This window comes from Eleginops maclovinus, chromosome 22, assembly GCF_036324505.1.
Source record: "Eleginops maclovinus isolate JMC-PN-2008 ecotype Puerto Natales chromosome 22, JC_Emac_rtc_rv5, whole genome shotgun sequence".
Lineage (NCBI taxonomy): Eukaryota > Metazoa > Chordata > Actinopteri > Perciformes > Eleginopidae > Eleginops > Eleginops maclovinus.
The window spans coordinates 7,363,428-7,376,031 of record NC_086370.1 but is presented as its reverse complement, the minus strand read 5'-3'; the positions used below and the strand labels follow the sequence as shown (position 1 = coordinate 7,376,031).

The window sequence follows — 12,604 nt, the reverse complement described above, 5'->3', positions numbered from 1 at the left end:
AGGGGCAGGCAAGTTTGTTCAAAGTGAAATGTTCATGTTAGGTCTCTGTGCTGCCATTTTATTTGAGAGCCATATGGGGAGTAGGCTCCTGTGTTAATCTAACTCTATCAGTTTATTTTTGCCCTTGAGACAGCATAATCTTTGAGTAAATTTATGTGGGGATACATTTTGTATAATTTGTGATTATATTTTTTGCATTTCATGTATTTCATGTTATTCATCGGATGTAGTTAAGCCATGTATGTAATTTCTACATGAGTAATTATTATCTCTTTCTTGGTCGTTGAGTGCACTTAATTCATTTATGGGGAGAAATACATTGTAGTTGTTGTTTATACATGTCTTTGTTTGTGGTTTCACACCGCTCCTAATTAAAGACCAAACATCAGCTCCTGTCTCTGTCATTTTTGGGAGAGTGTTTAGCTCACTGCATAGCCACGTGTCTGCAGGAGTGGTGAGGGCAGAAGAGAAGTTCATGTTAGTGGCTGTGTATTCACAAACACTTCCTGAGAGAAGAAGATTTTGTGTTTTTTACTTTTTCATATCAATATATTATTGAAAATACCATTATTTGATATTGTTTCAATAGCTTCCATGTCATGTGACCAGGTAATCTACAGTAAATCAATGCATCAGGGTGTCATCACACTGTTCGAGTAGGGCACACAATTAATTTGATTTGAATGTTTTTGTTCTTCTATTTTACATTAATATTTCATTGTGAATAAATTCATTTTACGACTTTTTTATAGTTGTTTTATTCCATAAGGGAGTTTTTTGTGTGCAAACTCATATTTTCAAAATAAATCTAGTAGTATAGCCTGCAGGAGACTCAATGTGTGAAGTGATTTTGGCAGTAGCTATTGCTGCTGTCCTCCAGGAGAAGGCTATAGGACAAACACTGGTTTGTGAAGGTTGTGAAGAAAAACATAAATGTAGAGAGATGAAGCTGCTGTATGGCAAGCCGTTGGAATATTTACTCTTGGATAACACTTGTTAGATATTTGGTCAGAGTATAGTTGAATAAAACATTTTACTAGTCATTATTTTTCAGCAACTAGAGCACTTTTGTCCGACTAGTTCCTACATAACCATTACTAGTGATGCCAGGAGCTAGCACCAAAGTCCCAACAAGTAAGCTTTTTGATGAACTAGTGGCCCTCTGACCTTACTAGTGATGCTAAAAGTCTTACTAGTTAACAAGTGTGCTGCAAAAGCTCTGACATGTTAACTATTTACAAAAAAGCAGAAAACGAGCAAACTACTTAACTAGTGGCATACATTTTTCTGCACTAGTAACACCCAAAATCACCCACTAGTTAAATAGTAAAGGCAAAAGGTTCACTAGTTAACTAGTTGACGGCTCTTTTGACCTTACTATAGTTAACTAATGAAGTTCAAAAGCTACTAGTTAACTAGTGAACCTTTTGCCCTTAGATACATTTAAATTCAACTAGTCAACTAGTGAGGCTTAAAATGTTTACTGCGGATCCCAAATGTGCACTAGTTAACTAGTTGCACTGAATGCTAATGAGGAGGAGGGCAAAGAATGCGCTGAGGTCTCCTATTTGCCCTAAACTAAACCGCCAGCCCCACATTTTAAAATAGGGTTTTAAGAATCGGAGCTCAAATACACTATGTTTTCAAATACAGTCATATGATCATATACAACAATATGAAACCAAAGCATTTTTGTAATTATGATCATATGACTGTATATCAATTAGGTAAGAACATCAAAGATGCTGTTCAAATTAGAAAGTTGCCTTAGGACTGCAGACAAGAATATAGATCCTCTACAAAACATGTTATCAAGGTCATTTTCTTAACGGTAGTGCAACAGCTGGTCCAGGAATGGATTATATTTCGTAGTAATCGGACTAAAGATATAATATCAATATCAAATATTTCATCAACATTTTATTGGAACTTTCTGATGATGTAGGTAGCTACTATGGCAGGTTTCCTGGTTTCTCCACTCTTCTCCAGAGAATTATTAAACATGTAATGATTACAAACAATCAAATTCCACGTACAATTGAACATTGAGAACCCACCTCGGTTCTGGTGTCTCCTGGACGATTCCACCCCTTTACGCAGGCGAAATGATATCGAGGAATGTGACATAGCCTATGTATTTTTCTTTACTTTAAAATAGTTTCACGTTGGTGTTTGTTTTGATCGCTTAGAAGACTAACAATATCTAATTCAGATGTCCACTGCACTGCAAAGGTGTTTTACAGTCGTGTGTAAATGGTTCGCTCCGCCTGCCACCTGCCTATAAACTCCTGCAAAGCTCTTTAAGCTCCTCAGTTTTATCTCTCACTCTCAGCAAAGATGAACCACGGAGACCGCTACACCTCGTCCTCTTACCGGAAGATTTTCGGGGATTCCCCCAAGTTCCCAGTCTCCTCCTCTCGCATGGGCAGCGCCACTTCCCGAAGCACCCCTGGGCTCCGCTCCATGGCCGGGCCGCGCAACAGTCTCCCCTCATCCATGAGCCTGTATAGACGGGTCGGCCGCTCCTACTCTCCGGTGCCCGCAGACTCCCTGGATTTGACCCAGACCTCCGTGGTCAACAACGAATTCAAAATGATTAGAACCAACGAGAAGGAGCAGCTGCAGGTATGGTACAGGTATAATATTCGCTATTTGAATGTTGGGAAAGATGTATTTAAAACTCTTTCGATTGATTGCGTTAAAGTGGTTTGTTTCATTTAAAATCTATACCTAATATGCTATCAACCAATTAATCAAACAGAAAAACAAACAGACAGAAGTGTGGATCGTTAAAACACAAAAGGCAACATCATGTTCAATAATTTAACAATTTGACAACAGTAGTAAGACGACAAAGTGATGCATGCGAAAAAAATGAAACAATGACTATATCATAACATTATACAACTTCATATAAGTAAATAACACAAGTAGAATAGAATATAACATTTACAAAGATAAGAAGTGGCCAAAATAAAGAATATGTATTTTAAATCAGAGGCCAGGCTTATAAGGGGAAGAATTTAAAATTATGATTTCAGTTTTCGATCACTGACAGCAGCTCTGAAATTCTATAGAAGCTAAAAGCTGCCTCGCCAAATGAGTTCTTCACTTTTACAGACTTGAACAGAACATACTGGTTTCTATACTGTAAGCATCAAAGATACACCGGTTCAATACCAAATATAAGAATTTAAAAATCAAACCACAAACTGATAAGAAGCCATGCATCAACATTGCCCCTCTCTAATCTAAATGATAATTAAAGACACTGCAAACATTTGATTGATTTTATCTTAAACTTCGCCCTGGCCCTATGAATCCTCAAATGTCCCCTCCTAACATGTTTTGACTGTCCAATAATGTCACATATAACCCCTTGTTTTTAAAGCTGCATCCATAATATTTAAAGCAGCACTTATCCGTTTTTATAATGAATAAATGGATACATTGTTTGAAACCACAGGGAGTTCCCATTATAATCAGCAGTTTCCCTCAGCTATAAATAAGATTAATAAATTGTGATTAAAAACTGTTCAACTGCTCCCTAGTGGTAGAACAGATGCAACTTTAATCTTATGTGGCGCAGCTTTCACACATTGTAATTACACCTTTGATTTATTTTGTTCTCAGAAATATAAGATTTCAAAATAAGTGAAGTTTTAGATTGAATGGTAGATGAGATGACCTTTTTCGAGGATTTTGTATGATGATGAGCATTTATCCTGTTTCCAAGGGTCTCAATGACCGCTTCGCCATGTTCATTGATAAAGTCCGGCACCTGGAGCAGCAGAACAAGGTGCTAGAGATGGAGCTGGTGACGCTGCGGCAGAAGCAGGGCGAGCCGTCCCGTGTCGCCCTCCTCTACCAGCAGGAGCTGAGGGACCTGCGCTCACAGGTGGAGGAGCTGAGCCGGGAAAAGAACCGCATCCTGATCGATAGGAACAACATGGAAGATGAGCTGCAGGTAAACTGTGTACTAAAGGATAAAAGGCTTTTTACTTCCTGTATTATGCTAGCATGTACTCCTGCAGAGCCCAGTTTTGTTAAGTAGAGTCTTTACCATCAATGTCAATGCAGTTAACTTTTCGATTCCCTTATTGGTCATCCTTCAGGTTTTTATTTTGAGCAGAATTTTTTTTCAGAGGTCTCATCTCCAAAACAAACATTAAACTAGTTCAGTCAGACAACTCACGTGTTTCATTAATATGTTTATTAGAAACAGTATATAGTTTGAGTTTGGCGTCTAGGCTCGAGCCTCATCACTCCACATATTAACATAGAACATTGAGTGATGATTAGATAACTATCCCCGAGCCTACAGATGGAAGCTGGGGAGGAAGCTGCGGTAGTGGTGGGGCAGGCGAGCATCGCCAACGTGAACGCAGCAGCAGCAGCAGTCAGGTGAACACATTAGCAGCGTGGAAACGGCAGTAGTAGCAGCAGCAGCATTAGGGAGGCAGAGGTAGGCAGATTCAACAGTTTAAATAGAGCGCCAGATTAGGAGACTATGTTTGGTTGGTTGCAAGTGTGACGAGGGGCATTATGTGCGAATGTATCATTGGTGCTCGAGTTGACTGGCTTCACCCCATTTCAGTCAGACAACTCACGTGTTTCATTAATATGTTTATTAGAAACAGTATATAGTTTGAGTTTGGCGTCTAGGCCTGAGCTTCATCACTCCACATATTAACATAGAACATTGAGTGATGATTAGATAACTATCCCCCAAAACTGCATGGAGATTATATAGCGATCCCCCGAAACTGCGTGGATTGAGAGCTTGATGCTGACGATGTAATTCTGATAGGTAGAGGGCCTGGCAAAGCTGCCACGTGGCCATCCCCCTTAAGCACCGTGGCTTAAGGGGAATATACTACCGTGTGAAACTGGTATGTGAGGCCCGGGAACAGCCCGTAAAGCCATCCCCCTTAAGCTCCGCGGCTTTAAGGGGAATATACTACCTTGTAAAACTGCTATGCGAGGCCCGGGAACACCCCTTAAAGCCATCCTCCGTAGGCTCTGCGGCTTTAAGGGGAATATACTATCTAGCGAATCTGCTATGTGAAGGACCGGGAACTGCCCGAAAGCCCTCCTCCTTAAACACTGTGGCTTAAAGTGAATATATGACCTAGTGAACCTGCCATGTGTAGGTATAGGAAAGATCAGTGCCGATTGCCCATTTAAATGACTTAATTGTTACTACAGCATTTGAATATGACACCCTCTGCCCTTGGACACTCACGTCGGACAAGGAAAAAACTCCCAAAGAAACCCCCCAGTTTGGCGGGGGAAAAAGGCAGAAACCTTGGGTGGAGCAACAGAGGACAGATCCCTCTCCCAGGACGGAAAGGCATGCAATAGATGTTGCGTAAATATACTACCCATTGAGACTTCTATGTTTAGGTCTGGAAACAGCAACAGTAACCTTTTCCCAGGAGCACAGCGGCTAGAGGGAGAAATGCTTTGAGCTCAGATTGATATATAAACTAACCCAGCAACCCTCTGATATGCAAAACAGAATTCTACGGATAAACATCTTTAAACATTCACGCATTCGTCAAGTAGGGCAAGAGCTCATGATTGGTTGCTGAAAGGATTTAATTCCTGTGAAGCATGGCATAGCGCTGGTAGCAGAAGATGACCGACAGCCCAGGATTCTGCGTTGAGGTAGGTAGATGAGCTGGCGTTGTGGCTGCACACAATTTTCAACAGTGAGGGAATAACGATCTCAGGGTAGGTCAGAGCTTAGGCGGAGATCACGCAGCTTAGGAGAACCTTGATCTTGTCAGGGGTTTGCAGCCATCTTACACTATACGGGGTGCCAACCCATGTGTCAGAGGGTCATGATGCAGGACGTTCTGCATGGAAGACAAGGACAAAAAAAACAGTGTTAGTCTCAGCAATAATTATTCGAGTTCCTTGACCAGAGCTATCACACTTTGAAAAGCAGAATAAGGGAGATCCTTAATGGGCTTGGACGAGGTTAGTCCAGAGTCATTTGGTTGAACGAAGGGCATGACAAGCTGGTGGGGCAGACCACTCAATATCATAAAATCCCCCAAACCAGCAGAAGGTGCAACCTCTGTGAAGAACTGGAGAAAATCTGAAGAATAGGCAAGGTCATAATAAAATAGTGAAAATACAAATTCCACTCGTCACATAGATGGGCATAGAAATGAAAATGTGAGCAACAACCATATCCAAGACTAGTGTCCTTAGGTTTGGACAGAATAAGCGAGTGTGAAACGAATGAAAGACTGAGTTGAATGATGCACTTACCAAAGTAAAGGTTTCCCTAAAAATATAAAAACCTCTCCTTAAGAGAGACCAACAGCAACAGACCATGATATGGTGGCAGTTATTGATATAGAATGCGTTACACGTCTAATATGTAGTAATATTGTAATGTAAAACACTTTGAACACTTGGAAAAGCGCTACTTTTTAAAACATTCGCTCGTTTGGGATCAGTAAGGTACATCTTATCTTAAATAAATACTATAAATTATATTTATGGCTGATCTGATATGGGACAGCTTGTCTTGTGGCCGTGAAGCTTGGCACACCATCGAGAATGATACCGATAATTCTAGATGTGTGGAAGGGCCTGCCGTTCCTGTTCTGAAATAGGTATATAGGCCACAGAAGGTATCTGTGATGTCTGCTTTTCCCTAATCATGCGCCTTCCCCTGTTGACTTGCAGTAAGGTCTGCCGGTGTCATCTACAGAGGCATGGAACGGAAAAGCTATTTTAGGAATTAAGCTATTAATACGCTTGACGGAAGAGTCGTGAAGCTCCAACAGACCAATAAGTGACGTTTGCTGCAGACTTCAGTCTTTAGTAAAGTACTAAATTAGGCTCTGTATATGAAAAATGATTCAACTTCGAGAAGGGAGGACAGGATGGCAGGTACTGTGGGAATACCGTCAGCTTGCCTTTTTTGGTGAGGAGTTGCCCGCTGGCCGAGAAACAGTGATTATTGTTATCAAGACTTCTCCTTTTCTAATAAACAAACTAACCTGATGATTATAACAGGCCAACACTAAATAAAGTAGTTTCACAAAACAAATCTGTTTTTTTTAGTTTGATGCAGTTCTGCTGTCGCTCAACTTGTTTTTGCTACCACTTAAAGGTCCGTTATTATACTCTTTTTCAGCAAACTGTTTGGTTAGACATACCAAACAAATCATGCGTTGTAGCCAGTGGCGTAACAAGCCAACGACGAGCCCGTAAGGATGATCAAGGCGGGCCCCTTATAACAACGCGTAATGGCTCAATGTCCACCAATAGCCTACCGTAGGCCATTAGGTCATTTGGCATACAGCACAGTAGAAATGAGAGGACTCGCAAAAGTAACCACACCACTACAAATAAAAAACTGGTGACGGCGCACCAAAAGGAACAAACTCCAAACTGCACACCAAAAACACAATAAAACCCCATTTATTTTAAATACATCAAAGTTGCGGACTTACATCATAGCCCTGTACGTGGTAACTCCAAGCCAGATTTGGGCTTGCAAACGTGATATGCTGTTGTAAAGCAGCGGTTATCCTGTTCGGGATCCCGTGGGAAGGGGCCCGTAGATTTGTTCGACCCCATGGACACTATATAACGTTTGACGTTTGAGTCTAGACTCTCTGGAAAATGTCCCATGTCAGTTGGATAGCTACTCATGGAAAGTCGATACACTGCTTACCTCGCTGTCTTCCATATTTTCACATTCTCTGTTGCTGTTGGTCACAATGATGTCAGCACAAGCCACAGAACTCGCAGCAGGTGTCTCACTGTCCCTCTCCTCCAAATATCCACCCTCTCCATTGCTGTTTCTCCATGGGCAGGTGCTAGCATTAGCTAGGGAGCTGCTGCTGCCAATTGTTGCTTCAGGTGCACTCTCTTGCTCCAGATCAATCTCGATCTCCCCCTGTTGAGGAACCCTTTGGAAGAATCGTCCGATTTTGGGCAATTTATGTCACTCTTTCTCCAATTCCTCTTTTCTTTTTCACTTTTGAAAGCAACTTTTATGTTTGTAATTGTAGGACTCCATCGCTATCTCTACTTTTCGCTAACTCAAGTTCACGTGTTCCACTGAGCTACACAACACGCACCTTATCCCACTATCCCCAGTCGCAATGTAAAACGAAATACACCAAAATACATCGTTGTTAGCGTTAACAAAATATTTCATGATCACTAAAAGATGTTGTCAATATTAATTAAAATATGTTTGTGTAATTACGTTATACAGCCTATGTATGCTATTTGGATGGATATGCTTCCAGGGACACCATGGATTAGAAGTGTGTGAGACTCTGATTTGTTCATAAAACCCGAATGGCAACTGTACTGCATGACGGTTTTATAGGAAGTCATCGAAAAGCATCTCGGCTCGACAATCGTATGAGCGGGCCCGGTGGGGAAAACGAAATAGTTTTTGTGGGTGGAGCCTGCAACGGAGCGACGGGCCCGGGCCCCTAATTGGCCGGGGCCCGTAACAAATGGAGTACCTGTTTACGATAGTTACGCCACTGATTGTAGCATGCCATACCTTTCTGTTACAGCCCTGTTTCAAAAGTGCCCCTATAGGAAATGATTGGTTTAAAAAAACACAATGGTGTCCTTTTCTTGAAACTTTTTGAGTCTTCTGAGCGACACATATTTAAGTATAAAGACATGAAAAAATGTGGAGTTTGCATAATAGGTGACCTTTAAGACAACCAATGACTAAAATACTTATTTGGGTTAAGAAAAATAATTGAAAACAACCAAGATCTAAAAGAGCATTAGATGATGCTTCAAATGACATGCAACTAAACGAAACTGACCATTACCTTGATTCCAATGAAATATTTCTCTAAGTTTGAATGGATAATTGCGATCATGTAAGAATGTAACCCAACACCAAAGGTCTATAGCTTTTAGAAATTGTATAATGTTACATATAGTTTTTTTATTTCTCATTGCAGAAGCTCAGTGTGAAGTACGATGAAGAGGTGAGGGCACGCGATGAAGCTGAGCAAAACTTGAAATCCTTCAGGAAGGACGTGGATGAGGCCACAGCCGTTCGCCTGGACCTGGAGCGCCGTTTGGAATTGATGATGGACGAAATCAACTTCCTGAGGACTGTGCATGACGAGGAAATCCAGGAGCTGAGCAGCATGATGGAGAAGCAGCAGGTCTCCGTGGAGCTCGAGCTTGCCAATCCGGACCTCACCTCGGCTCTGAAGGAGATCCGCAACCAGTACGAGACCATCGCCTCCAAAAACCTGCAGTCTGCCGAGGAATGGTACAAGACCAAATTCGCCAGCCTCAACGAGCAGGCTTCCAGGACCAACGAGGCCATGAGGGCCAGCAGGGAGGAGGTCAGTGAGTTCAGGAGGCAGCTGCAATCCAAGACCATAGAGATCGAGAGCCTGAGGGGCGCCAACGAGTCTCTGGAGAGGCAGATCACGGAGATGGAGGTGGGACACCACGCTGAAGTGACAGCCCTGCAGGTAAGCAACACGTCATCAGCATACAGAGTGGTAGTCTCCTTAAAGGGGTCTATTAAATACATTCAAGCACATTTATTTCTCTTGATATCTATGCAAGCAGTTTGGAGGTAAATTCGTCCAGGTTTTTTCAGATTTGGCCCTAAACATTAGAGGTAAGGGAATTTAGTGCATTACATCAACAAAAGAATTGCTGGCTTTTCTCTTTCCAGAAACAATATTCTGATACTGTTGATAACAAAGACTATTTATTTGATAGTACCATGTGCAAATACAACTACAATTAACGTTTTTAGAGAAATGTTTTTGGGTCAAGTAACTATTCAATATTTGACTTAAAATGTTGTATTAGAATGAAAAACAATTAGGATATTAGTGCAAAAACACAACGTTTTGAAATACACTTATATGTAATGTATCTGCCAACTACTATGGCTTATAAATAGTCCAATTGTTCTGACACCACTTGAATGCGCTTGATAAATATTTTTTTCCCGTAATCCAAAACTGAAATGTTCTTGCGAAGGTAAACAGGTTTTATTGATTTATGTATGGGCCTAGAGATAAAGGCAGAAACCACGAAATGATACCCATTCATTGTCACTGTTGGCACTGTCTACGTAGCGGAGGTCATAACTGTTTACAACTCTGTGAAATAAGAGGATTGGAGAGGAGCAGATCTCGTGGTCAAGTTCCTCATGAATTATGTCACAGCTTAAGTAAAGCTGTTAGCTAACAGCACACAGCAGGAAGGCCCAACCTTTGTATGTATAAGGAATTCAGCTATCAACTATAACTCTTCTCCCACCCTCTTATTTCTCTGTGCCAAAATGTGGTTTCTAACAGTACATTTATCCTAAAAAAGCTGACATTTCAATATACACTGGGTCTCTTAAAGCGTCCAGGAGCAGAACCAATGTTTTAACAAATCCATCTACAAGCACCTAGTGCTTAAACTTCAGGAAGTCGCTATTACTAGACAAGAAATAGTCCAGCATATAACTATGTTATGTGTGAAGGTGAGCTTCAGAACTTTTCGTAGGTTGGTTTAATTTCCTAGACAGAGCCAGGAAAGATGTTTCCCCCCCGTTCATAGTATGTGTGCTAAGCTAGGCTAACTGGCTGCTAGCTGCAGCTTCATGGAGATGTATCAATCCTCTCAACACAATGAATAAATGTTTTTCCTATATTGTCAAACTATTCCTTTGAACTCAAATGGCAGAATCATATAATGTACTCACACAAAAAGGTTGGTAAGGCCCTAGCTCTTTCTAAACTTGACAGTTAAGGTTAAAGATGTAAAGTCAGAACATTACCCTTTGCATTCGGCAGTCTGTGACAGTGAGACTGACTGAAACTGCTCTTAGTGAATTGACCCTGCGTTTTTATTAGATTACCTGTGACATGCTAAATCGGATACAGGAAGACCTAAGAGCAGGTACAGCTAAGCCTTAAAGGTTATTGAACTAAAGGAAGGGCAAACCTTTAAACCCCCGAAAAGCCCATATCACAGAGGATTAAAAACCCTTGCTAAGTAAATTAATTCAGACAGAAACTTGACACTACTGATAATCTCCCTTCTTTTCTTATTTATGAAACAGGACACTATTGGCCAGCTTGACACTGAGCTGAGAAACATGAAGGGGGAGATGGCACAGCACCTGAGGGAGTATCAGGACCTGCTCAATGTCAAGATGGCTCTGGACATAGAGATAGCCGCCTACAGGTGCTGACTAAAGGACAACCCGCTCAACAGATCTCTTGATTTGTAGACTTTTTAAACATATTCATAAAGATGCTTTAAGTCTGTGTGTCCAGTCTGACATTTGTTTCCTTTGGTCCTATGAGGAAACTGCTGGAGGGGGAGGAGACTCACTTTAACTCAGGGATGTCCTTTGGTGCTGCCAGCTACAGCTACCAGCCTCGAGCCGCAGCCAGCTCCTCCAGGAGCAGCCCGAGGGAGAAAGAGGGGGCCACCAAGGAAAGCTTCAAGGAGAGCAGTGAGGAGAAAGACGAGGCAGACATAAACTCCAACTGACGGGAGACTAGCAGGGGAATGTGGAGAAAAGAGATATGTACTTCATATGTAGTGAGTTTAGTCACTGTATTTGTTTTGTTTTGTTTTTGGATCATATCTTCAATATAAATTGTGCATAGATTTTGTATTGTTTACAGTACACATACATACGTTTTACATAAATAAACCCTCCCCCCATACCCCAACAATCCAACAGAGCGCTGTCATGGTTCACAAACATGATGAAACAATGTCAGAATAAAGGAAAACGAAAAGCTATCACGAAGATAAATGTTTGAAATCACAACTTAAAGCGAATATTTTGGGTGATTATCAATCTCTGGTAGTTCCTGTGGCAAAGGGGCTATTTTGATGACTTTTGCTATAAAATGAAGAGTTTGTCAGTACTACGTGAAGAGTTACAGACTCGAGACCTCCAGAGGGAATGTTGCATGTATTGCATTTTAAATTCGACCAGGTATTGAACTGTATTTTCAGGATTCAATTCCATGTTGCTGCTGAGAGATTAACTTAAACCTGTGTGACAGGGGAGGGAAATAAACATTAAGGTTTAATTTCTGTAAGAAAATAACCAAGTGTTACTGGAGTTCCTCTTATCTTATTTTGCAGCATGTTTTCATCAAAATTGTTCTACAATTTGAATCAAGAATGAATCAGCTGTCACATTTGCTTTAAATCACAATGCTGATGTTTTTAAAGACTGAGCAAAGGAAAAGGAAAATGACAAACGCACTTTAGGATGCATGTGGGATGACAGTGTTTGACATTGTGTTTGGTTTTATGACGTTACGAATTGTAGATGTGTTCTCCCTGATGGTATAATGTTACCATGTGCATGATGCAATAGCTTTGAAATATATTCAGTACATGTTGGTACAGATCGTCAAACGTGGTTATAGTTTGGATGAACCCACCTACTGTAAAACCACTCACTGTTGTTTCAGTAGCACTCAATAAAATAACATGACTGACTAACCAGGTCTGTGTTTTCATATGCAAGACAGCGTAATCGCAAATACATTCAAGTCCATCGCCAGTTAGTTTTCCAGACCAGGGCGGCAAAAACTATTTT

The 12,604-nt window shown here is 41.1% G+C and overlaps 1 protein-coding gene across 1 annotated transcript; it reads left to right on the top strand.

Moving 5' to 3' along the window:
* The first annotated feature begins 2,318 nt into the window (after nt 1-2,318).
* On the top strand, nt 2,319-12,502 carry LOC134858878 (alpha-internexin-like). The gene is made up of 5 exons (XM_063875073.1): nt 2,319-2,625; nt 3,737-3,967; nt 8,970-9,497; nt 11,096-11,220; nt 11,343-12,502. The coding sequence occupies exons 1-5, from the start codon at nt 2,338-2,340 to the stop codon at nt 11,530-11,532; spliced, it is 1,362 nt and encodes a 453-aa protein (XP_063731143.1). The 5' UTR covers nt 2,319-2,337; the 3' UTR covers nt 11,533-12,502.
* The last annotated feature ends 102 nt before the right edge of the window (nt 12,503-12,604 follow it).

Bases quoted from the DNA above. Each gene is read 5' to 3' on its own strand.
- LOC134858878 (XM_063875073.1), top strand. From the start codon at position 2,338: ATGAACCACGGAGACCGCTACACCTCGTCCTCTTACCGGAAGATTTTC. The intron at 3,968-8,969 runs GTAAACTGTGTA...TTCTCATTGCAG, and splicing joins ACATGGAAGATGAGCTGCAG to AAGCTCAGTGTGAAGTACGA. The intron at 9,498-11,095 runs GTAAGCAACACG...TTTATGAAACAG, and splicing joins CTGAAGTGACAGCCCTGCAG to GACACTATTGGCCAGCTTGA.